Source organism: Cyanistes caeruleus, chromosome 18, assembly GCF_971803275.1.
Source record: "Cyanistes caeruleus chromosome 18, bCyaCae1.hap1.1, whole genome shotgun sequence".
NCBI classification, from domain to species: Eukaryota; Metazoa; Chordata; class Aves; order Passeriformes; family Paridae; genus Cyanistes; species Cyanistes caeruleus.
In genome coordinates, this window is record NC_141718.1 from 13454951 (window position 1) to 13476126 (window position 21176).

Below are 21176 nucleotides of genomic sequence, written 5' to 3' on the forward strand. Positions count from 1 at the left end.
CTGGGAGATGCACTGTACACCTTCCCTAGCTCTGTGCAAGCTATCAGCATTCCTCAGGAGACACATGCAGCTGTTCAGCTGCATTTGCACTACCTCTAGGCAGATGGCCAGGAGATGGCCCCATCCACACTTCCCCCATACTGTTATCAGGTCCTGGGAGCTCAGAGAAGTTTGAGGAATCTCTTACAGTGACCATTAAGCTGAAAATCCAGCTGGCACAGGATGGTGGCCAAGGATGCTCTGGCCCATTCAGTGCTGCTGCACTGTCAGGCTGAGGAGGTTTATTGACGGGGCTGCCCCACTGTGCTAGAGATGTGGGACTTGTGCAGGTGCCCAGGTTCCCTTGATTCCCAGCTGTGCCCTTACAGTTGGTTAACCAGTGGCTACTCTGAAGCCTTTCTGTCCCTGTACAGGGTCCTTGGCTCCACTGCTGCAGGCACCACTTGGCTCCCCGGGGTCCTGCATGGCTCCCAACAGGCTGGTCCAGGCTGCCAGACACATGGAGATGCCAGATCACTGGCATCTGGCACCTGGACCTGCAGCACAGCTGGACACTGGGGCTGTCAGACACCTGGAGCTACCAGACCTTTGGGGAAGCCAGATCCTAGGGCTGTCAGGAATCTGGAGCTGCTGGATCCCTGGGTCTGGTGGATACTGGGGGTTTCGGGCTCCTGAGGGCTGCCAGAATGCCAGGGCAGGCTGACCCTCGGGTCTTTGGGCACCCAGGACTGTGGGACCCCTGGAGCTACTGGAACCACAGGTCAGACAGATCCCAGGACTGCTGTGCATCGAGGGCTGACGAATCCCAAATACAGCCAGAGGTTGGGACTGCCAGACCCCCGAGGACAGTCAAAACCCAGATCTCTCGGACACCCACGGCTATTGAACCCCTGGAGCTCCTGGATCCCGGGACAGCCAGACCCCGGGGGCCATCAGCCTGCTGGGGAATGCCGGGGCTCTGGAGCTCTGGAGTTTCCAAACCACCATGACAGCCGCTCCCCGGCGCTACCGATTCGCGGGCCGTCCACACCCCGAGCCGCTGGACTCCCAGGACTCCCGGGAGCTGCTGGACCATTGGGCTGTGCTGGAAGCCAGGACTCCGCATCCTCCCATTCCCCCTCGGGGACCCTCCCCGATTTCGGAGGCGCTGCCCACCCGGTGCAGCCTCTCGGGGCCGTCGGGGCGGCGCTGCCCGGGGCCGGGGCGGCGGCGGCAGCGGCCCCCGGAGCCTGGCCCGGCGTCAGGGGAACCAATGCGGAATTTCCTGGCTGGCGGCGGAGCCCCTCCCGCCGCTGCAGAGAGGGGCGCGGGGAAGGCGGCGGCGAAGCGATCGCAGCGCGGCTTCCGCACGCCGAGCGGCAGAGGGGACCGGCGGGGAGCTGGGACGGCCGGCACCGGCAGCGGCGGAGCCGGGGCGGGGGGCAGCGCCCGGCCCTGGATGGGCTGTGCCGGCTCCGGCTGGGCCCCGCCGCTCCGCCGCTGATGGCGGCCCGTGGGCTGCCACCGCCCCGCCGCGCCCGGGCCGGGGCCGAGCTGCTGCCGCTGCTGCCGCTGCCGCTGCTGCTGCTGCTGCCGCTGCTGAGCCGCGGAGCCGCCCAGGAGCTGAGCCCCCGCGGCAGGAACGTCTGCAGGGCCAGCGGGTAGGAGCGGGGGCGGGCAGGTGTGCGGGACGGGACCCCCAGCGCCGGGCTGGGGCCGGGGCCACGGGACGGGCTCGCCGGTCCATCCCCCATCCCGGGCAGCCGCGGCGCTGGGCGCCTTCCAAGACAAAGTCCGTCCTGTGCGCGTCTGAGAGGGGGGAGCCGGCGGTGGGGACAGCTTGAGGAGCTGAGCCCGAGCGGGACCAGAGACGTGGGGGCTGGTCCTGATCCCCCGAGGGCTGCGGGAAACCGGTTCTGGATGCCTCCAGAGCCAGTCCTGGATGCCCGAAGCCGGTTCTGCTGTAAGGAGTTGTGTTTGGGTGTCTCGCGGATGGAGTTGTGAGAGGGACAGAGGGCAATCCTGCATCCTTGGGTCAGGATCTGGGCTGGGGAGCCGGTCCTGGGTGTCTCCAGGGATCGGGTTGCGCTGCTGGCCCTGGACTGGTGAGATACAGGATGCTCTGGGTATCTCGGTGAGGCTGCCCCAAGCTTTTGGGGATTGTGGGGTTGGCAGCCCCAGGACGCTCGTGTTTGGCTTCAGAAAGTGGGTGCTGGCACTGTCTAGCTGTCCCGGGGGTCATATCTTGCCTGCTTGGCTGGGGGCAGGGTCTCAGGAGGTGGCACTGACTTGTCCCTGTTTTGAGTGCTCTCCGTGTCCTGCAACTTCCTTTGCAGAGCATCACCTCAGCCTAGCTTCTCTGCAGTGCTCAAGCTCAGTCTGCCCAAGCTCCTGGGCCAGGCTGGCCCCAGCAAAACAGGAGAGAGCCCACAGCTGCTGCCTCCCGCCTGGGAGAGCTGGATCCCCAGCGCTTGATGGGGGGCCCAGGCCATAAATGCACCTTTACATCTCGCCTGTGAGGTCAGACGAGTCCACAAGGAAAACATGAGCTTGAGCTAGAGGGGCTGCATAATGGCTCCATTCAGCAGGGCCACAGGGCGCTGGTGCCCCCTCCTCAAATTACAGCCAGAGTTTCCTAAGGAGGCATTTCACAAGCCAGAGTGGCCGCAGCTCCCATCAGCGCCGTTCCTTGACAGGGAGCCATCCCTCCTCAGCTGCCCGTGACCTGCACCACCAAGCTGCCACTACATCTTGGGGTGGCAGAGGGAACTTGAGTAGTGTCCCCACCCTGTTCCTTGTATCCTGCCCCAGGTGCTGGGGATGAGGTGCCTGGATTCCCCCCATGCAGAAGGACCCCCTCATCCCCACTGGATGAAGGAGGAGGAGGAGGTTCTGCACCAACACCACAGGGCTCAGGCTCGCTCACTGTGCCACCTGTGGCTGCCATGGGGTATGAAAGAGACACTGGCTGTTGGGTGGGACAGATGGGTTGTGTCCATTGTCCGGCAGGACTGGGGCCTGAAGGCAGCTGAGGAGCTGGGGATGGTGGGGCAGGGACAGTCCCTAGGAAGCTCAGATGATGTTTGCATCACTTCCTATCCCTCACCCATCTGCAAACCCTTCTTCCCTCTCCACTCACTCACTTGGCACCCACCCCCATCATTGTGTACAATGGATGTGGAGGACCCCCCATATGTTACCATCTAAACCCACCCCAGTGGCCCCAAGGCCCTGGTGCTGCAGGTCCTGGGGCCAGGAACAGTGGGACTGGAGGTGGCTTTGGGAGGACGTCCCATTGTCCTCCACCCAAGGCTGTTTGAGCTTGTTTTACCCTTGGCTCTGCAAAGCCAATCCAGACATCCTGTGGAGATGCCACCATGGGTTTCAGAGGCCTCAGGATTGTGTGATTTCTTGAGACCTGACTTCCAAGTAGAAATTCAAGGAATAATTTAGGGGAGAAGAAAAAAGCATATTTGGGGGTCTTTGGGGTTTTGTGTTCTAAATTCAAGTTGTCCTTAAATCTGAAGTTCATTTGTAACTGGTTTCCCATTGGTATGATCAAAGGTCCCAGTGGTGACAGCCTGGGCACTGCTTTGTCCCTGTCCTGCTCTCTTGCTAACATTCTCTTTTCCAATCTTTGGTCTTTTATTTTCTTTCTCTGCCTGAAGAGCTTCTGTTTATGTGCATGATCCTGTTCCTGACTGCCCTGAGGATGTCTGTTTGTCTGGCTGCACCCTGAGGCTGGGATCAGAATGCTGCAGCTGGCATCAGCTGGAGAGTGCCAGTGCCTGGAACCCAGTGGTCCCAAGAGCACTGTGTGCCAGCTGGGTGGCACTAGGTGATGGGTGAAAGATTAGCACTGGGGTGATGCTAGGCAGGGTGATGAAGGAGCAGCAGGGCAGGTATAGAGAAGCACTGGGAATGGGGAGGGTGCTAGTGGTTCTCTGAGCACCAGGGGTATGCTGTGTGTCTGCAGGGCTCCTCTGCAGCTCCATCCATGGGGTTGAGTTGGGTGATCTCACGTGGGACCACATGCAGCAGCTCCCAGCTGAGCCCCAGAATCCAGGGATGTGAGCCTGCTCCTCATTGTTCAGGGCAGGCTCTGCTGGTCTTATTGAGGAGCCACCCCCCCTGCCTCAGAGCCCTCTCTATAGCCATTGGTAAGGTGATTTCCTGGGGCAATGTAGGATACTAATGCACAAGAAAAATATTCTACATCTGTGAAAAGCCTGGGATCATTAGCTGAGATCCCAGTGATGCTCAGCATGAGCAGGACATAGCTAGGGGCCTGGGGCAAGGCTGGCATGGAGGACTCATCCCTGCAGGTGCCAGCTCTAGCTCTGCCCACATCCCACTCTTTTTCCTCCACATCAGCTGAGGTCTCAAGCCCTGGCCACAGCTCAAAGGCAGATTTTCATTGTTTTTTTCCCAGCATTTGTGGTGCTTTGAAGGAAAGGAAGTATTTGCATACTGGATATCTGCAGTGCCGTGTCCATGTGGGTTGGGAGTGAGCTTTTAAACACATGTCCCAGTCATCCTTTTCCAGTGCTCGGGGAGCACATGGAGCAAGCCCTTTGTCAAGGAGCTGAAGCCATGAAACACCTTTAAATCCCACACCCTGATGCACACTGATGACCTGCAGCCAGCACTGACCCTCCATGGGCTGGCCGTGCTCTGGGACCAGTCCATGTACCCCATTGGGAGCACTTGTTTCCCAGACTCACATCCTGGCTACCTCTCCTTGCCACAGGACCAAGTTTATTTGCTGTCAAAGCTGCTGGTAAATGAGGTGGGGGCTGAGCAGGGTGTGGGAGGCCATCAGCAGGCACAGGGAAGGAGAGATTAGCTATCAGGGAACAGATAAGCCCAAATCATGTGAGGTGGTGGGCTGGTCGCAGCTGGGGGTAGTTGTGGTGCCGCTCACCTCCTCCAGCTCACGGCAGAAGTTTTTCCATCCTGCCACCACGTTCCAGTAACTCCCAGCTCCCCACCATAAGCTCGGGGGTTTTATCACAAAGGATACTTTTTGGCACATTTCCCATGATGCTTGTTTTGGTGGCCAGGCTGGGTTGTTGGAGGCAGGTTTCCCAGGTGGAAGGGTTTCCTCTTGCAAACCTGTGATGGTTTCATTCTAAAAGCCACCAAACTGAATTTCTAAAGGGTGATGTGGTGAAAGCAGCCCCAGGTGCAACAGTGAGGTTTTGGCCATGATATGGAAGGGCAAGAGCACCATGGATCCTTCTCCACCTCTGCCTGAATATCCCAGCACAGCTGGCAAAGCTTTTTTGGGGGGCACAGCCTGAAACCTCTTGCAGAGAAGGACCTTGACTCCAGTCCTCGGGGGTCCTTGGCGAGGTGATTTGGTGGTTGTCCCCTCTTTGCCATTAACCCTGTGCATCCCCTGGCATGCTCGGTGGGAGCAGAGCCCCCATTGAGCCCTAGGGTCCCTGTGGGGGGTGTTTGTGCTGCTGCCATCACAGTATCTTGCGGCTGCTTCTACAGGCCGCATAGATGGAGCTATTTTGGGCTCCAGCTGCAAGGCATTTTTTCCAGGCCTTGAATCATTTTTGTGGTTCTTTTCTGCCTCCATTCCAACTTTTCACTGTCCTCCACGAAAAGGGGGACACGGTGCTCCTGGCTGGGCCATGCAGCTGCTGCCCACCGAGGGGCCAGGGCAGGAGCTGCAGCCCCAGGACCCCGGTTTGGCTGAGGGGCTGTGGCAGCTCCCTCCCCGGCCCCAGGATGAGGCGGTCTGGCAGCCAGACGTGGTCCTGTGACTGCGCTGGGTTTTGAGCGAATACTTCCTCGCTGTCTCCTCCTCTTCTGCATTTGTTACATATAAAGAGGAAAAGGGGAAAAAAAAAGAGCAAAGGCCAAATGCATTCCAGGCTGCGCTGCCAGACCAGCCCGGGTGAAGTTTTCCTTGACTGCAGCATCTGCCTGGGTTGTTTGTGACCCTCCAGCATTGCTCCCTCACCTGTGGGACGAGGTGGTGTGGGTCACCCCAAGGATGAGTGGGTGGCTCCAGGGATGAGCAGGGGTCCATAAATGGGGATTTCTGTGGGGTCACGGGGAGTGCGCTCCACAAGCCCAATTGCAGCATCATGAGCCCCCAAAGATTTGCTTGGGGGGGTTCTTTGACAAAGCGTGGGTGAGGTTGTCCCCATGTGTCCCTTCCCAGCAGAGAGCTGAGCATCCCTGGCGGAGCCTCTGAGTGGGTCTAAGCCCCCATCCTGGTCAAGTTGTGCCAAAAATGTCCTGTCTGATGATCCTGTGCCTGGTACTCCCTGGAGGTGGTGGCACTCCAGGACTCTCAAGAGCTCAGGGACACATTCCAGCTGCCTGAAGTTGGCATCCCCCTGCTTGTACATAGGGACATTCCCTGGGGGCTGGCTATGTTGCAGCTATTCCATCCAGGTGGTTCCAACCTGCCTTTGAGGTTCCATCCCCAAACCACAAAGCACCATGCCTGGGTCTCAAGTCATGTTTTGACATGGGGCATTTAGAATCTTCCTTTTTTTCTCAGCTTTTTGGGTCTTTAGATTTATTTTTTTTATTGTAGAGGTTGCAAACATGACTTTTGCTTTTTCATCACTCCTTATTAATGGGAAAAACTAGTCCTGTTCTTACTCCTGGCATCATCTGAATGCCTGATGGGGCACCCATGGGGTGCCCTAGCAGACCCATTAACTCACTGTGTGCTGGAGGAGCCAAGAGCTCTCCTTCCCTTTGGAGGTGTAGAAGCCCACAGCAGGACCTGTCACCATCATGGCTTCAGTACTCCTGGTGGGCTTTTGGGAAGGACCAGGACTTTCTCAGGGTTGTAACTATTTGTGATGCTTTTTTTATCCCTGCAGCTCCTCGGTTCTTGTGTGCTGCCTGGGATGGAGGCAACAAGGGAGCGAGTGTTTAATAGGTAAACACCGGTATTTTGCTTCATTGGGCTCTGCCCATCCTTCACTGAGCCCTCCTGGCCTCACCACCACTGTCAGGGGCCACCTTGATGTGTCGTGTGGCTGGGATTCCCCATCCTGGGGACCTGCAGCTGGAGTCCAGCCTCCCTGCAGTGCACCAAGCCAGCACCATGTGGATGGAATGGGTACTGAGCCGCAGTGTCAGGGGTCACAGAGCTGTGGGGGGTTTCTTTCCTTACCAGCTAGCTCTGGGTCTAAGGACTTGGAGATGCTGCTCAGGGTCCTAAGGGACAGTGAATTGTCCCCCAGGGTGAAGGTGCAGCTGCAGGAATGGGACTGAGATTCCCTGCAGATGCTGCAGCAGCATGGGGACCTGAGCCAGAGCCACCAGTGAAGCCGAAGCTGCCCAGACCAGGCACGTAGCCTATGATGGCCTCACTCACAGAGGCTGCTGGGACTGTGACCAGTGAGCTTGGACTGGGGCCGTATAAGGTGTCACAGCTCTTTACTGGGAGCCACAGTGAGCCCAGCATGGGTGCTTACTGTGCTCATGGATGGTGAAACCCTGGGAGCATCATTCCCTGCATTGGCAATGAAGACAGCTGCTTTGGGGTTACCCCAGAGTCTCAGCTGGCCACAGGGCTCACCATGCCCCAGGAGAGCTGGAGGTGCAGCAGACCAAAGCCCACATAACCAACTAACCCACTGTGCATGAGCCCTGTAACCACTCGCTGCATGTGTTGGGAATGGGATGTGGCCTGTTTAGAAGGGAGAAGGACAGGATCTTCCAGGACACTGAGGGGTGGGATGGTCCCACAGCAAGTTATTCCCATCTCTTGCCCTCCCAACCTGCTCTAACCTTTAGACTCACTGCTCCTAACATGTGTAATCTGTCTGTTTTAGGGGTTTCTATAATATCCATCATCATAGGTCTAACAACTCCCAGGTAAGGTGGCTGGGATGGGTGGTTGTCTCTCCTCCTCCCAGTGCCTAAGGAAGTTTGACCAGGGCTGTGCAGGATCTGCGAGTGCTGCCTGTCCCTGCTGCCTGTCCCACGTCCTGCGCTTGCCTAGCTCCAGACATCAGCTCAGTATGAGGTCCCCTCAGCAGGAGATGGGTTGGTGGCCTTTGGGGGCAGGTGCTGGGATGGCAGTGCCCACAGCCCCTCCTCTCCATGTCCCCTTCTCCCCTCTAGCAATGTGGAACTGAGCAAGAGACAACACCATTGGGTGCAGCCTCTGGCAGGGACATGGGTGGGTGGCAGGAGGCTGGTGGCCAAGATGGATGACATCCTTTCTGGGTGACAGAGATGGGGCTGAGCAAGGTGACAGGAGTCTGGTGGAATTTTTCTGGAAAGGGTCCCATCCGGCCCAGGCAGCTGCTGGATGGGACAGAGACACAGCTCAGCAGCACACAGAGAGTCACTGCACAGCCCTTTTTCTGCTCTGGGGGGGTCTGGGCGGCTTTAAGGAGCAAGCACTGGTGCTCATGCCTGCTATCTGTCCATCTGTCCAGCCATATGCGAGGGGAACTTCACCTGCAAGGAGAACGAGGTATGCGTCAGGCCCGGCGAGTGCCGTTGCCGCCACGGCTACTTTGGTGCCACCTGCGACACCAGTGAGTACTGGGGGTGCCTTTGTGTCCTCAGAGACAGGTTCAACAGGGCTCATCCTGGGGTGACTTTCCAGAGCAGATCACCAGGGATGCAGTTGTGAATGCTCCTGCTCTGCCCTTGCCCGTCCCCTGGCTCTGCTTCCCGGGGCGTTGTCCCCTTGCTGGGGTCTTCTCTTAGATCCAGTACACTTGGGGAGGAGAGGGAGGACTGTGGTCAAGAGGTACTGTTGGGACTGGGGGTCTCCATTGGTGCCTGGCGGTGGGGTTGTCCCTGTGGGCAGTGCTGAGGCCAATGGCTCTCCCCACAGAGTGTCCCCGGCAGTTCTGGGGTCCCGACTGCAAGGAAATGTGCACGTGCCATCCCAATGGGCAGTGTGAGGATGTGACGGGCCAGTGCACCTGCAACCTCAACCGCTGGGGCCCCAAGTGTGAGAATATCTGCCTCTGCAAGCATGGCAAGTGTGACCAGAAGACAGGCAAATGCACCTGTGAGCCCAACTGGTGGGGACCACAGTGCTCCAGCTCCTGCTATTGCAGCCACAACTCCCAGTGTGACCAGCAGACAGGCAACTGCCTGTGCCAGCCTGGCTGGTGGGGCCGTGGCTGCAACAACCAGTGCTCCTGCAATAACTCACCCTGCGAGCAGTTCACGGGGCGCTGCCAGTGCCGGGAGAGGACCTTCGGGCCTCGCTGCGACCGCTACTGCCAGTGCTACAAGGGCAAGTGCAACCAGGTGGATGGGACCTGCACCTGCGAGCCGGGCTACCGGGGCAAGTACTGCCGCGAGCCGTGCCCAGCTGGCTTCTACGGCCAAGGCTGCAGGAGGCGGTGAGTGGCCAGCCTTGCTGGGTCTGATCTGGCACCGGTGGGAGGTGGCAGCAGGAGGATTTGGGGTGTGCTGCGTGATGGGTTCCCCTTGTTGCAGGTGTGGGCAGTGCAAGAGCCTGCAGCCGTGCACCGTGGCCGATGGGCGCTGCCTGACATGTGAGGCAGGCTGGAACGGCACCAAGTGTGACCAGCCCTGCTCACCCGGCTTCTATGGAGAGGGCTGTGAAAAGCTCTGTCCCCCCTGCAAGGATGGCCACACCTGTAATCACATCAATGGCAAGTGCTCCCACTGCAACCCGGGCTGGATTGGAGACCGGTGAGTGTGGATGGGTGCAGCATTGGGTTCTGGGAGAGAAGTACCTGCTTTCCTCGATTCTCCCAGGGAACAGGGTCACTGAAGGCTTCTGCAGCCCTGAAACCAATCCTTTGCACAAGAGTTTGTGGGAGAGCATCCCAGCTTGAGAGCTGAGCCCCACTGCAAGCATCCAGGGTCTGAGGGGAGTAGGGCAGGGGTCTCGCAGGCTCCCTCCTGTTCCATGTCTGTGTCAGTGGGTTCAGTCCATCCCTGTACCCCTCTCCTGGCTTCAGAAAACACAGGCCAACATGGTGATATACAGCCCCATCTCCATGCATGTGGAGGAATGCTGGAGGTCCCCAAGTGCCACAGGTGCTCCAGCCACTTGCCCTCATCCCTCCCAGGTGTGAAACCAAGTGCCGGAACGGGACATACGGGGAGAACTGCGCCTTCGTCTGCAGTGACTGCGTCAATGGCCAGTGCCACTTTGAGACTGGGCAGTGCCTCTGCCACCCCGGCTCCCATGGCACATAGTAAGTGAATACTGAGAACACCCGGGGGCACCTCGGGGCACGGGTGATGCTCAGGCACCTCCTGACCCCTTGTGTCCTATGCTGTTGCCAGCTGAGAGGTTTCCTGCAGTGTAAGCGCTGGGTAATAGTTTGGCTGATTTGGTGAGCAGAGGGGGAAGGACAAGCTCACAGAGCAGTAAGGGGTGTTGTGCTTTAGAAAAGGCCTGTTTGGCAAAAAATAAGATCAACAAAGTGGTGGTTTGTTGGGGGTTTTTAAGTCCAGGGTGGAATTTCTAACCAAAAACAGAGAGAAAACCACATCTCAGAATAACAAACAGCCTCAGGCACATGGCATCTGTGGGGAGCTCCTGCTTAAAGCTCTGCCTCTGGTTGGGGTCTTCCCCAGGCCTCCCCCTTCCTCGACTCCAGGGGCACAAGGGCCATCAAGGTTCTGCACACATCCCCAGGTAGTTTTTCCCAGCGTGGGACTGAAATGTTGTTTGAAAAGATGAGGAAAGCATCTTCCACCCAGCTGGGACATGCAGACAGATCCCCCAGATCCTGCCAGGTGGTGCTCAGGTTTTCCCATCAATTAACTGAAGGTGACAGCAAGGGCAGGGATTTGGAGCTGGCATCTTGTCCATGCTGGCATTTCACTCAGGGCATAAAACCAGGGAGCATTTCCATTTGGGGGGGGTGGGGGATGGGGGTGTATTTTGGGGCTTTGACAACCACTTTTGGTGCCGGAACAGTTGCTGGGCACTGGCACCTGTTCAGGATGCCCAGCCTGGGCCTCATGGCCACCTTTGGTAGCAAAGGCAGAGGTGAAAGGGCCTGAATGCTCCTCACGGGGGTGTGTGGTGATGCTTTTGGCACAGTTCCAGAGGGCAGAGTGTGGATTAACCTGTTCTGAGAACCTGGCTCAGCACTGGGAAGGTGGGGGTGGGGGATGCTCAGGATGCAGCCTTGGTGCTGTAACCTTGAGCTGAGCTGTGCCAGGCGGTGCAGTCAGGCAGGCTTGGGAACATTCTGGCTGCTCAGGCAGATCCCTGTGTCTATATCCAAACCAGTGTTTTTGTCAGCAGGGTACAATTTTGCTAAAAAGGGGATTTCTGCAGAAGGCAGAAAAAAACATCCTTCTGCCATCCAGCATGTCCTTTCAGCTCTGTGTCAGGAGGAGGCTAAAGGAGTAGCTGCTGAAATATTTATGTGTGCACAAAGTGCTTTATCTTCTCTGTCTTTCCCAGAAGTGTCAGGACTCTCTTGGAATAAAATCACCTTCTTCTGCTCTCCCAAAATCTCAGTCTGGGGCAGAAATGTGGGGCCAATTGGTGGGGTGAGAGGTTTTGCCTTGCTGGGGGACTATCCCTTCTCCTGTTCTGCTGCATTAGCTGCCCGATGCAGCAGAGCAGACGCAGAAGCTCAGCACCCATCCTGGCAGGCACATGAAGGGCACACGACTGGCACAGGACAGGCACACAGCAGGCAAAAGGCTTGGCCAAGGTGGCATGTTGCAAGTTGTTGGAGTATGAAATGGGCTGAGCTGCCTCGGGACACAGTGCTGAGAGCTGGGGGCAGCTGTGTCTCCAGGGGAGTGGGTTTGGGCTGGGCCCCACTGGCTCCTTCCAGCTGCAGCCAGTCTAGCTGGGATGCAGCTGGCAGGGGGTTTGGTGCCAGCAGTGCTGCCAACATCTCCCAGCTCCAGCTGGATCCTGCGCTGCAGTGCCTGGCCCACAGCTGGGGAGGCAGGTTGGGTTGGACCCACTGACTCCATGTTTTCCATGCTCAAGCCCTTGAGACTTGTGGATTGGTGCCCATTTCTGTGTGCCCCCATGATCTCCATCACACCATCAGGAAGTCATTTTACCAGCAGTGGAGATTCGGTACCGGGCATAACGAAACTGTGAAGTTTTTAGGGCTGCTCTGTTGTTTTCCCTTCCTAGAGACAAAATAAAAGTCAATCCAGGCACCTTCCCAGCTTGTGGCCACTGTGGCTCTGCCTGGCTTGGTGGGGGATAGGACTTAGGGTGCCATGGCCACATCACTGAGCTGAGCTGGAATCCTTGTGTGTGACATCAGGGTATCATTAGATGTGACTGCTGGGTTAATGACCTTTCCTAATTACTGTGTCTAATGGTGAAGTCCCGTGCAGAGGGCAGTAAAAATGTCTGAGATCCAGCTGGGCCGAATCCCCTGAGCGATGGGCAAAGCCACTTTGTGGGTGATGGTCTCCTGATCCCCGTGGATTAAGGGTTCCCAGAGTGTGGAGGAGCTGTGTCTGAGCAAGCTGGAGGAGTGCTCTCTGGAACATGGAGGGTTTGGGAGAAGGTGGCAGCCAAGTGGCCTCCAGTGCTGTGCCTGGGGTGGGGGATGCACCACTCTGATCCAGCCCTTCCTTCCAGCTGTAACCTGACTTGCCCTCCCGGACGCTACGGAGCCAACTGTGCCAACGTCTGCAGCTGCCACGACGGTGCCTGTGACCCCCTGACAGGCGCCTGCCACATGGGTGAGTGCCGGGAGCCAGGGGCTGGGCTCTGTCACAGGGCTGGCCCCGGGCTGAGCCACGGGTCTGCCTTGCAGAGGCCAACCAGAGGATGGGGGTGATTGGGGCAGGGGCCCTCCTGGCGCTGCTGCTCATCCTCCTGCTCTCCCTGCTCTGCTGCTGCTGCGTCTGCCGCAAGAAGGATGAAGCCAGCAGGTGAGTGCAGGGGCCAGAAGGGATCTCACTAGCTTGGGAATGTGGAAGATCAGTGGGTTCTGGGATTGACAGGGGGATGCAGAGACCATGCTGAGACAGCAGTTCTGCAGGGAAACTGAGGTAGAACTGTGCTGCCCAGACGACACAGAGTGGGTACCTGGGTCTGAGCAGTCCTGCTGCATCATCAGGGCTGATGGAGTTCCCCTTCTGGGGGAACCCTTTCCTGCTCTCCCTTTTTTTCTCTCTTGTGGACCATTTCACAGAGACCTGCCAAGTCCCCTCCAGTCTTTAGGGTCTGGAGCTGATCTGCAAAGGGGGCCCTGAAATACAGCAAGGGCATCACAACATGGCCTAAGCCCTCAGAACAAGCCCTTGAGCAAAGGGATGAGGCCTGGGGGACAGAGGGGATGCTGACTGTCCCACATGGGAGTGGATGATCAGGGCTGGGAGGGAGGGTTCCTGCAGCAAGGTCAGGATGCTAGTAGTGTTTTAGCAGCACCAGATTAACATCCTACCATGAGAATAGGAGTGGGGACAGACCCAAGGCAGGGGGAAAGGTTTGTGCTGTTCAGCAAGGGATGAGAGAGCTGTTGGAGCTCCTCCAGATGCAGAGAAAACCCCTTCATCCCATCAGCCACTGCACAGGAATCTTCCAGAAGCCTTTCCTTGCAGCCCTTCGAGCTCAATCCCAGCCAGGCACAGCTGGCTTGGAGAGCCTTCAGGCTGCAGGTAATTATCCTGCAGATAAAGCACAAACCCATCAGGTGAGGAATGGCACAGGGAGAGGGGGAATGGCTCCAAATAGTTTCCTCTTTCCCAGGGTGCCCAGACCACAGTGTCCCCAGACTGCTGGATGACCTGTGGTGCTGTCCTAGTGTGGTCCCTTGCAGGGGATGGTGGCCATGGCACAAGTTCCTTTGAGTCAACTCACAAAGCCAATCACTCCTGAAGCTGCAGAAAAGTGCTTGAAAACGTGGCCCCAGGAGGCTTCAAAACCAGAGAGCAAATAAAGAGAAGCCACATGTTTGGCTTTGGGTTGGGATTTTTTTTATTATTATTTTTAAAGATTTGGGGTCTGGACCAGGCATTGCGGGTATTTTGGGACTGTGCTGCCAATGGCCATGGTTGGATCTGACCTTCCCACCATTCCCTGGTACTGCTCTACATCCTGCTGTGGTGCAAGCTGGTGCCTGGGGCTGGCAGCAGCTTCTGTGGGTCCTCAGTTCCTTCAACCTGGGCATGCATCTGCTTTTCATCCACCCCATTACCACTCTAAAACCCCTTTGCACTTGCAGCATCCCTGAGCTGCTGCCTCTCTCTGTTGCCCATGAAGGCTATCCTCGCCACAGGAGGGGATCAGTGCCTCTAATAGTGCCATTGCCTTCTCTGCAGCTCCAGCCAGGACCCAGCAGCAGCCAAGAAACCTCCAAGACGTTTGTGTGGGCGGTTCAGTCGGATTGGGATGAAGCTCCCACGCATCCCCCTGCGCCGCCAGAAGCTGCCCAAGGTCATGGGTAAGGTGCTGGGTTTTGAAGAGGGCACATAGAGTCAGATTTTACTCCTGTCAGGGCAGCCTGTGTGGCTCACAGCAGTCTTTGCAGTCCCAAAGCAGGGTGGTGAGCATGGTAGGGCAGTGACAGGGACACATGGATCCCTGGGAGCATTTCAACGTTGGTATGAGCTGCCTGGCTCACAGGAGCTCAGCCCTTTCTGTCTGCAGCTTCTGGATTTCCAAGCACATTTTGCTTTGTGAGGATGCATGGTTCTGGAGCTCTACTGAGTAGTTTTTGGTTTACTCTCCTAAGGTTTCCCCTGGAGAGGAATGTCGCTCTCAGCAAGATGCCTTGTTAGTGCTTTTGATCCTGAAGTAATCCATGAAGTAATCATGAAGTATTGATGCCCACCCTCCTGCCATGTGCAGCAGAGTTGAGGATGGAGGGGCAGAGATTTGGGTTGAGCTTCCCACTCTGCCTGGGCACATAATTGGCTTCTAGGGAGCTGCTCACACCTGGCAAAGCCCCTGACCTGGCACTGTCAGGGCTGTTGAAAGCCCCCTGCATCCCAGCTGCTGGGGAATGCTGTGCTGTCCTCTGCCCTCTCTAAACTCTCTTTGCACCTCCTCCCAGCATGGGGAGCTGGGGATCTGCTGCAACCCCATTGACTAAACTTTGTGTGAAGGCAGCAATCCCCACCCCGTGCTGGTATGTGTTTCAACCCCAGCCCTCTTCCTGAGCCCAGCACCTCCCTGGGCATGCCATGCTGGTGGAATCCCCAGAGCTGCCACATCCTAGCACACGGTGGCTCGGCCTGAGGCTAAATCCCACATCCCAGGCAGGACACAGAGGTGACCCCCATCCCTGCACAACATGCACAACCTTCAGCATGCAAACTGCAGGGATAACCCCTCACCACATGGGGCACAGGAAAGCCCTGCCTGGAGCAGGGTGTGCCAGGGCCCAAGAAATATTCCTACTCAAGGACAACAGAGGATCATAGAGGCTGTGTTTGTGGAAGGGGCTGGAGTAGGGCTTGGGGAGGACACAGGGTGCCTGTGTGCAGTGAGGGCAGGGGGGCTGCCTGCAGGCAGCTGGTGCCAGTCCAGCCATTCTGTGTACACAGAGCAACAGCAGCCCCAGGAAAGGCTGAGGGTGCTCAGGATGGTCTTGGGTCCCAGCAGGGCTGGGGTGTTCCTGGAGTCTGTCACAGTGCTGAGCGTTGTCATCTCCCTGGAGGGAAAGGCTTTGGTAAGGGCTTGCCTTGTGTTATCCAGCAGAGTGAAGTCCATGTGGGTTCCAGAAGCTCCCAGTCCCACTGACACGTGTTCTGGCAGTGCCTCCAGCCCCCACTGGCTCTGAGGACGCCAGGGGACCTGTTGGGTTGCCTATAGTAGCTGCATCCCTGATGCCCAGTCACCAGGGTGCCATGTTATGACCGCATCTGGTGCTGTGGAAGCCACAGTATCCAGTATCCACTGGCCATTTGCTGCCCACATTGGTTCTGCCCAGGGGGGTCCCAGGGTTGCTGAAGTGCCCCATCCCAAGGGCCAAGTCAGGGCTGGACGTGCTCAGGGCCTTGTGGGGATGTTACAGTGAAACTGGTGCTGGCTGATGCCCAGGCAGTGATTGCTCTGGATCTGCCCACAGTCCTGGCCATGAGTTTGCTGACACCAGGTGGGTTTTCTTCTCTGGGCTCAAACACAAGCCTATTCCTGGTAGAACATTCCCAAGTGGGACTGGAGGTCTTGAAGCCCCACTAAAGCTCATCAGGTGCCTGGAGCCTCAGGTTCTTCCCTCAAAAGCTGCTCCTCAGCCTTGGCACCAGCTTTAGATCCACAGCATCTCCCTGGGATTGCACCTGAGCTGGCAGCCTGCAGGGCCACATCCTGGGCTCACACCAGCAGCTGTACGGCCAAAGTTTGGGTACCCCTGCCTGTGGGATTTGCTCATCAGGTGTCAGTGGCACCAGTAGGGGTCTTGGTCATGTCACGTGAAGATGCCAGGGCTAACCTGAGCCCTGCACCCCACCACATGTCCTCTCCAAGCAGCAAAGCTTAACCAGCCCCAAGGGTGATGCCAATAGCGGGGAGCTTGGGATGAGTGGGAGGGGTTGCCCAGGAGGACTCTGGGATCCCTCTCTCATGGTACTTCTGGTGCTTTTCTCTGCCTCATCCCAGTCTTGAGACCAACTGGCCTCTGTGTAGGCAGGTTTGGGGTTGTCATCCTGATGCTGTGGCTCCAGGAGATTTTGGGGAGCAGTGACAGGTAGGGATATGTGGGAAACATCCACATTTCTCTCAGCCCCAACAGCCAGGGAAGAAAAATCCCTGGCAACCATGCTGCAGTCCCCAAGCTTCCCGAAGCTTCCAGGTGCACTACAAATCCTCATTTTATAATCTGGCTGTGTCCTGGAGCTCACTAGAGTCCCACAGTCACCTCGTGGCCATGAGTCCCAGCCGCTTGTCACGCCTCCTTCTCAGAAAGTATCTCCCTTCATCTGCTTCCAGACGGCTGCTTTTAATTTTCTCTTTTTGGTTTTTATTACAAGGAAAGCCATGTTGGAACTGCTGCTTCCCCCTCTCTGGGCCATTTGCTCTTTAAATATCTCTGCTTGGGTTTTTTTTTCCTTGATCCAAGAAGCCAAACTATGCAGGGGTGAGTGTGCAGCACTGCTGTCATTTTAACAGCCCTTCATGTCTGAAGCAAGATTCCCTAGTAATGGATAAATGTTCCACTTTATGTTATTGGGGTGTCCCAATAACACTAAAAGTTATTTTATTATAAATCAGGGATGTGCTGCAAGGATCAAACAGTCCAGGCAGGCAATTGCAGCATGACTAGGATGCATTTGGGGTTGGGATGCAGTTGGATGTTCAAAGGTTAAAAATACCTGGGAATACCCATGTACAGCTGGGACCCTCCCTGTGCATGGCGTTTTCATAGAATCACAGAATATCCTGAGCTGGGAGGGACCCATAGGGATCATCAGTCCAGCTCCTGGCCCTGTACAGATGCCCCAACAGTCCCACCCTGCACCTGAAAGCATGGTCCAAACGCCCCTGGAGCTCTGGCAGCCTTCAGCCCATTCCTTGGGGAGCCTGGGCAGTGTCTGAGCAATCCCTTGGGACCACCCTTTTGCAGCCCTTCATCCAAGGCTCTACCTTGCTTTGGAGGCAGCTTGTCACTGTCCTAGGGGAAAAAGCTAGTGGAAGGGGATGGGGACAAGTGCATGTACTGCTGCATGGTTCTCTGGAAGGGTCAATCTCTCCTCTCAGCCGGTTGCTGCCTCAGTTCTGTGGGTACCCGAGGAGGATGCTGAAGCTGTGGGCACCTGGGGAAGCCCCTCAGGATGTGTTGGGACATGAGCTTGTCCAGAAAAAAAGCCTTAAAAATTATCAAGATGAAAAAAAAGTCACTCCAGCCCAGACAACTCCTAACTGCTCATCTTCTCTATTTTGTTTTATTAACACCATTTTTCCTCTGGTTGTTTCTCTCTTCCTCTTGGCTTCACTGTGGGTGGCCTCTTGAAAGAGGGGCAGTGCCAGGGCATGAAGGGAGGGATACTCCTGCTCAGCTTCAGGAGAAGAGAAGCTGGCAAAGGGAATGAAAAGTGGCAGAACTGGGAAAATGTACATGCCCCTGCTGCAGGCTTCCTTTCATCATCCTGCATCCATGTGCAAAATGGAAAAGGAGGATGCAATCAGTGATGCTGAAGTGGGAATTAGTGGAATTAAAGCCAGCAGCTAATTTTCTCCCTGCAAAGGGGACAGTCACAGTGCCAGGACCTTCTTTGCAGGCTGGCTGTGCCAGGTTGCACAGCTCACAGGTGACCACCAGGACACCCACCAAGTCCTCATGGGACCCAGTGTTTGGGTGGCTTGTCCCTCCACCATGTGCATCCTCAACTTGGGCAGCTGAAGACTGGGACAGATGGAAGTGTGAGGCTTGAACAGACTCTGCTGCCCACAGCCCAAGCATGGGGGATACTGGTCACTGCCACTGCTAGCTGATGGCTTCTGTGACCACTTGGCTGAGGGACCTGGTGGGACTGTGCAGCAAGAGGTGTCTTGCCTTGCCTTGGATGCTGTCCCTGTCCCTGACACCCATAAGGAAGCTGGGCAGCAGGGAGCTGTGCAGCATCTTACCCTCCTGGCTGGCAGTGGGGACTGGGGTTCGGCAGAATAGGCACTGACAGCAGTTCCTTGCCCTCACAGTGGCCCACCATGACCTGGAAAACACCTTGAACTGCAGCTTCATCGAGCCACCCTCTGTGGTGGAGCAACCTTCCCCATCCTGGTCATCCCACGGCTCCTTCTCCTCCTTTGAAACCACGGACGAGGGGCCCGTGTACTGCGTCCCCCATGAAGGTGAGCAGGGAACATGGTTCATCCCCAGGGCATTTCAGGGGCCATACCAGGGGCCTGCTCAATGGAGAGGCCACATGGTGAGGACCATGTCACCCTGGTTCCTTGTGCCCCAGGAAAGAGTGCAGATTCCAGTCACACCACCCACACAGTTTCAGAGCTCCCTTTTCCAGCTTTTGCTGCTCCAGGGTTAAGAGCCAGGAGATCTCTGACTGGGAGCCTAACTGGGAGGACAGTGTCCTGCGGGAGCATCTCAGTCCTTCCCCTCCTCAGAGACATCCTACCTGACACTGCTGTGCTCTCTTCCCGCAGAGAGTATGGGTGAGAGCAGGGATAGAGGGACACCTGCCAGCCCCGGAGACAAGCTGGTGGCCTCGATCAGCGGGGAGGAAGCGGGCGAATACACGTTCCTGAAGGAGACAGGCTCTGTCAGAGCCTTCCCGACCGACAGCAGTGAGACGCCCCTGCTCAAGTCCTCGGACAGCGAACGCTCCTCCTGCGGCTCGGGGTCGGCCGGCGCCGCGCTCTACGCCAGGGTCGCCCGCCTTTCCAAGCAGTCCAAGGAGGAGGAGGATGCCACCGCGGAGCCCCGCAGCCCCGGGAAGCCACCATCCCCGGAAAGGACCAAGCCCCGTCCTCCAGATCCGGCCACGAAGCCCAAAGTCTCCTGGATCCACGGCAGGTACAGCTCTGGCCAGTCCAACTCGCTGCCGGTACCCAGCCAGTCCCCAGAGCAAGCGGCCGCCCGGTCCGGCAGCCCCGAGCAAGGCCAGGGCTTGGCCAAGAGGAAGAGGAGTCCGAGCGAGACGTCCGCCGGTGTGCAGGGCAGAGCGGAGGAGAAGGGCGGCGCCCGGGGGAAGGAGAAAGCGCAGAAGCAACCGAAGGAGCCCGGCGTCCCCGAGGGCAAATCCAGCCTCTGCGGGGAGCCCCAGTCACCCTCCAAACCCAAGCAGAGGAGCAAAGCCGGCTCGGAGCCGATGGAGACCATCAACGGAGCGGTGCAGAACGCCTTCCGAAAGATGAGTGCCTTCCAGCCGGAGCGGCGGGCCGCGGACACCAGGGATGCTCCGCGTAGCCCCGGTACCAGCAAATCCCGCTCCGAGCCGCTGCATCCCCAGCTGGCCTCCGAGCTGGCCGCCCAGCTGAAGGAAAAGACTCAGAGCCTCAACAAGGGGGACGGAGGCATCCGGGCGAACGGGGTCGGTGCCCAGCGGGAGAAGCCCACCCCTCCACAGAAAGCCAAGCGCTCGGCGGCCGCCGGCGGCCAGAAGACCAGCAAACCCTTGCTGCCCACCTCTCCCCATCTGCAAAAACTGATCCCTGCGGCGGCCGAGACGGCAGCCGGGGAGCCCAAGTGGGTGGAGAAACCAAGTGCCGGCAGCGGCCAGGAGCAGACTCTCCCCACGGAGCAGGCAGCCAAGAAAACCCCCATTAAGAAGCCGCCCAGGAAGAAGAGCCGGGAAGCGAGCCTGGAGCCGCCCAGGGCAGCTGCTGCGCCTGCTCAGGCAGTGCAGTGACCGGGAGCCGGGAGCCGGGAGCCGGGCACCGGCCCCGCAGCGGCCGCACACCGGGAACAAGGACATTGGCCAGCACAACCAGCGAACGTGGGAGCCTGGACTGGGCTGGGGCACTGGAAGAGCCTTGATCCTCCTTTTATCCCCCTCCACCTCACTCATCCCCCTTTTTGCCTTAGTTCCCTCTGACCTAGGACCCAGTCCCTTCATCTGTGCCCTGCTCCTGCTCTCTGCCCGGGCCTCAGCTCGCCCTCCCTCCCCGCGCAGGACGGGACCGCAAGGAGCCGGCCCCGCCGCCACCCCGGGGGACTTCGTGTGTGGCGTATCTCCCCCGCCCCTACTTTTTTTGTAGCAGTATTATCGACAGCATAAGCAGCGCTTGTTGTACTAGACGTGGCCACGGTATATTCTGCAGTAACCGAAGCGCTCGCTTCCCGCGCTCCACTCCGCTCTGTCGGGGTCGCGGAGCACGGGAGAGGGAGGAAGCTGCTGCTCAGTGCCCAGCGCAGTGCCAGAGGTGTGCCCCACATCCATCGCTGGCAGCAGCTCCCCGGCCCGGCGCCCTCCAGGCACAGCTCTCCACTGCCGGTGCATGCCGGAGTGGGGTCGAGCTGGTTTCGACCGATGCCACCTTCCCACCCTCCGCCCCGGCGCTGCTCCTGGCCAGGAGGAAGCACTATTTATGGATGGAGCTGGACGCCCTTCGGGCTCCTGTATCCCATCCCGTGGAGTTGGAGGGATTAGTTTGATATGAGAGAGCCTGGCACCTCTGCAGAGCGCTTTCCTAATAAAAATGTATTTCTTCCCTAGTTGGGTGCCATCTATCCCTGTCCTAGCCTTCCCGTGGGCAGGCAACATGCGTAACCTTGCTTGAGTTCTACGGTCCCACGTGGGATGCAGTGGGTAGATGGATGACATTGCAGCAGTACAGGCAGGTGGTAACAAGCAGCAGACAGGGTGGG

The 21176-nt window shown here is 57.8% G+C and overlaps 1 protein-coding gene across 2 annotated transcripts; it reads left to right on the forward strand.

Moving 5' to 3' along the window:
- The first annotated feature begins 1273 nt into the window (after window positions 1-1273).
- On the forward strand, window positions 1274-21023 carry SCARF2 (scavenger receptor class F member 2). Of its 2 annotated transcripts, XM_086855907.1 has the most exons (12): window positions 1623-1640; window positions 6837-6895; window positions 7797-7839; window positions 8409-8510; window positions 8816-9335; window positions 9433-9651; window positions 10035-10163; window positions 12545-12648; window positions 12723-12840; window positions 14233-14354; window positions 18551-18703; window positions 19013-21023. In XM_086855907.1, the coding sequence occupies exons 5-12, from the start codon at window positions 8854-8856 to the stop codon at window positions 20215-20217; spliced, it is 2532 nt and encodes an 843-aa protein (XP_086712033.1). In that variant the 5' UTR covers window positions 1623-1640; window positions 6837-6895; window positions 7797-7839; window positions 8409-8510; window positions 8816-8853; the 3' UTR covers window positions 20218-21023. The 2 variants fall into 2 exon arrangements, with proteins under 2 accessions (XP_023793559.2, XP_086712033.1); XM_023937791.2 differs by lacking the exon at window positions 7797-7839 and having other exon boundaries at window positions 1274-1640.
- Window positions 21024-21176: the final 153 nt, after the last annotated feature.

Bases quoted from the DNA above. Each gene is read 5' to 3' on its own strand.
- SCARF2 (XM_023937791.2), top strand. From the start codon at position 1,483: ATGGCGGCCCGTGGGCTGCCACCGCCCCGCCGCGCCCGGGCCGGGGCC. The intron at 10,164-12,544 runs GTAAGTGAATAC...CCTTCCTTCCAG, and splicing joins CCCGGCTCCCATGGCACATA to CTGTAACCTGACTTGCCCTC. The intron at 18,704-19,012 runs GTGAGCAGGGAA...CTCTTCCCGCAG, and splicing joins GTACTGCGTCCCCCATGAAG to AGAGTATGGGTGAGAGCAGG.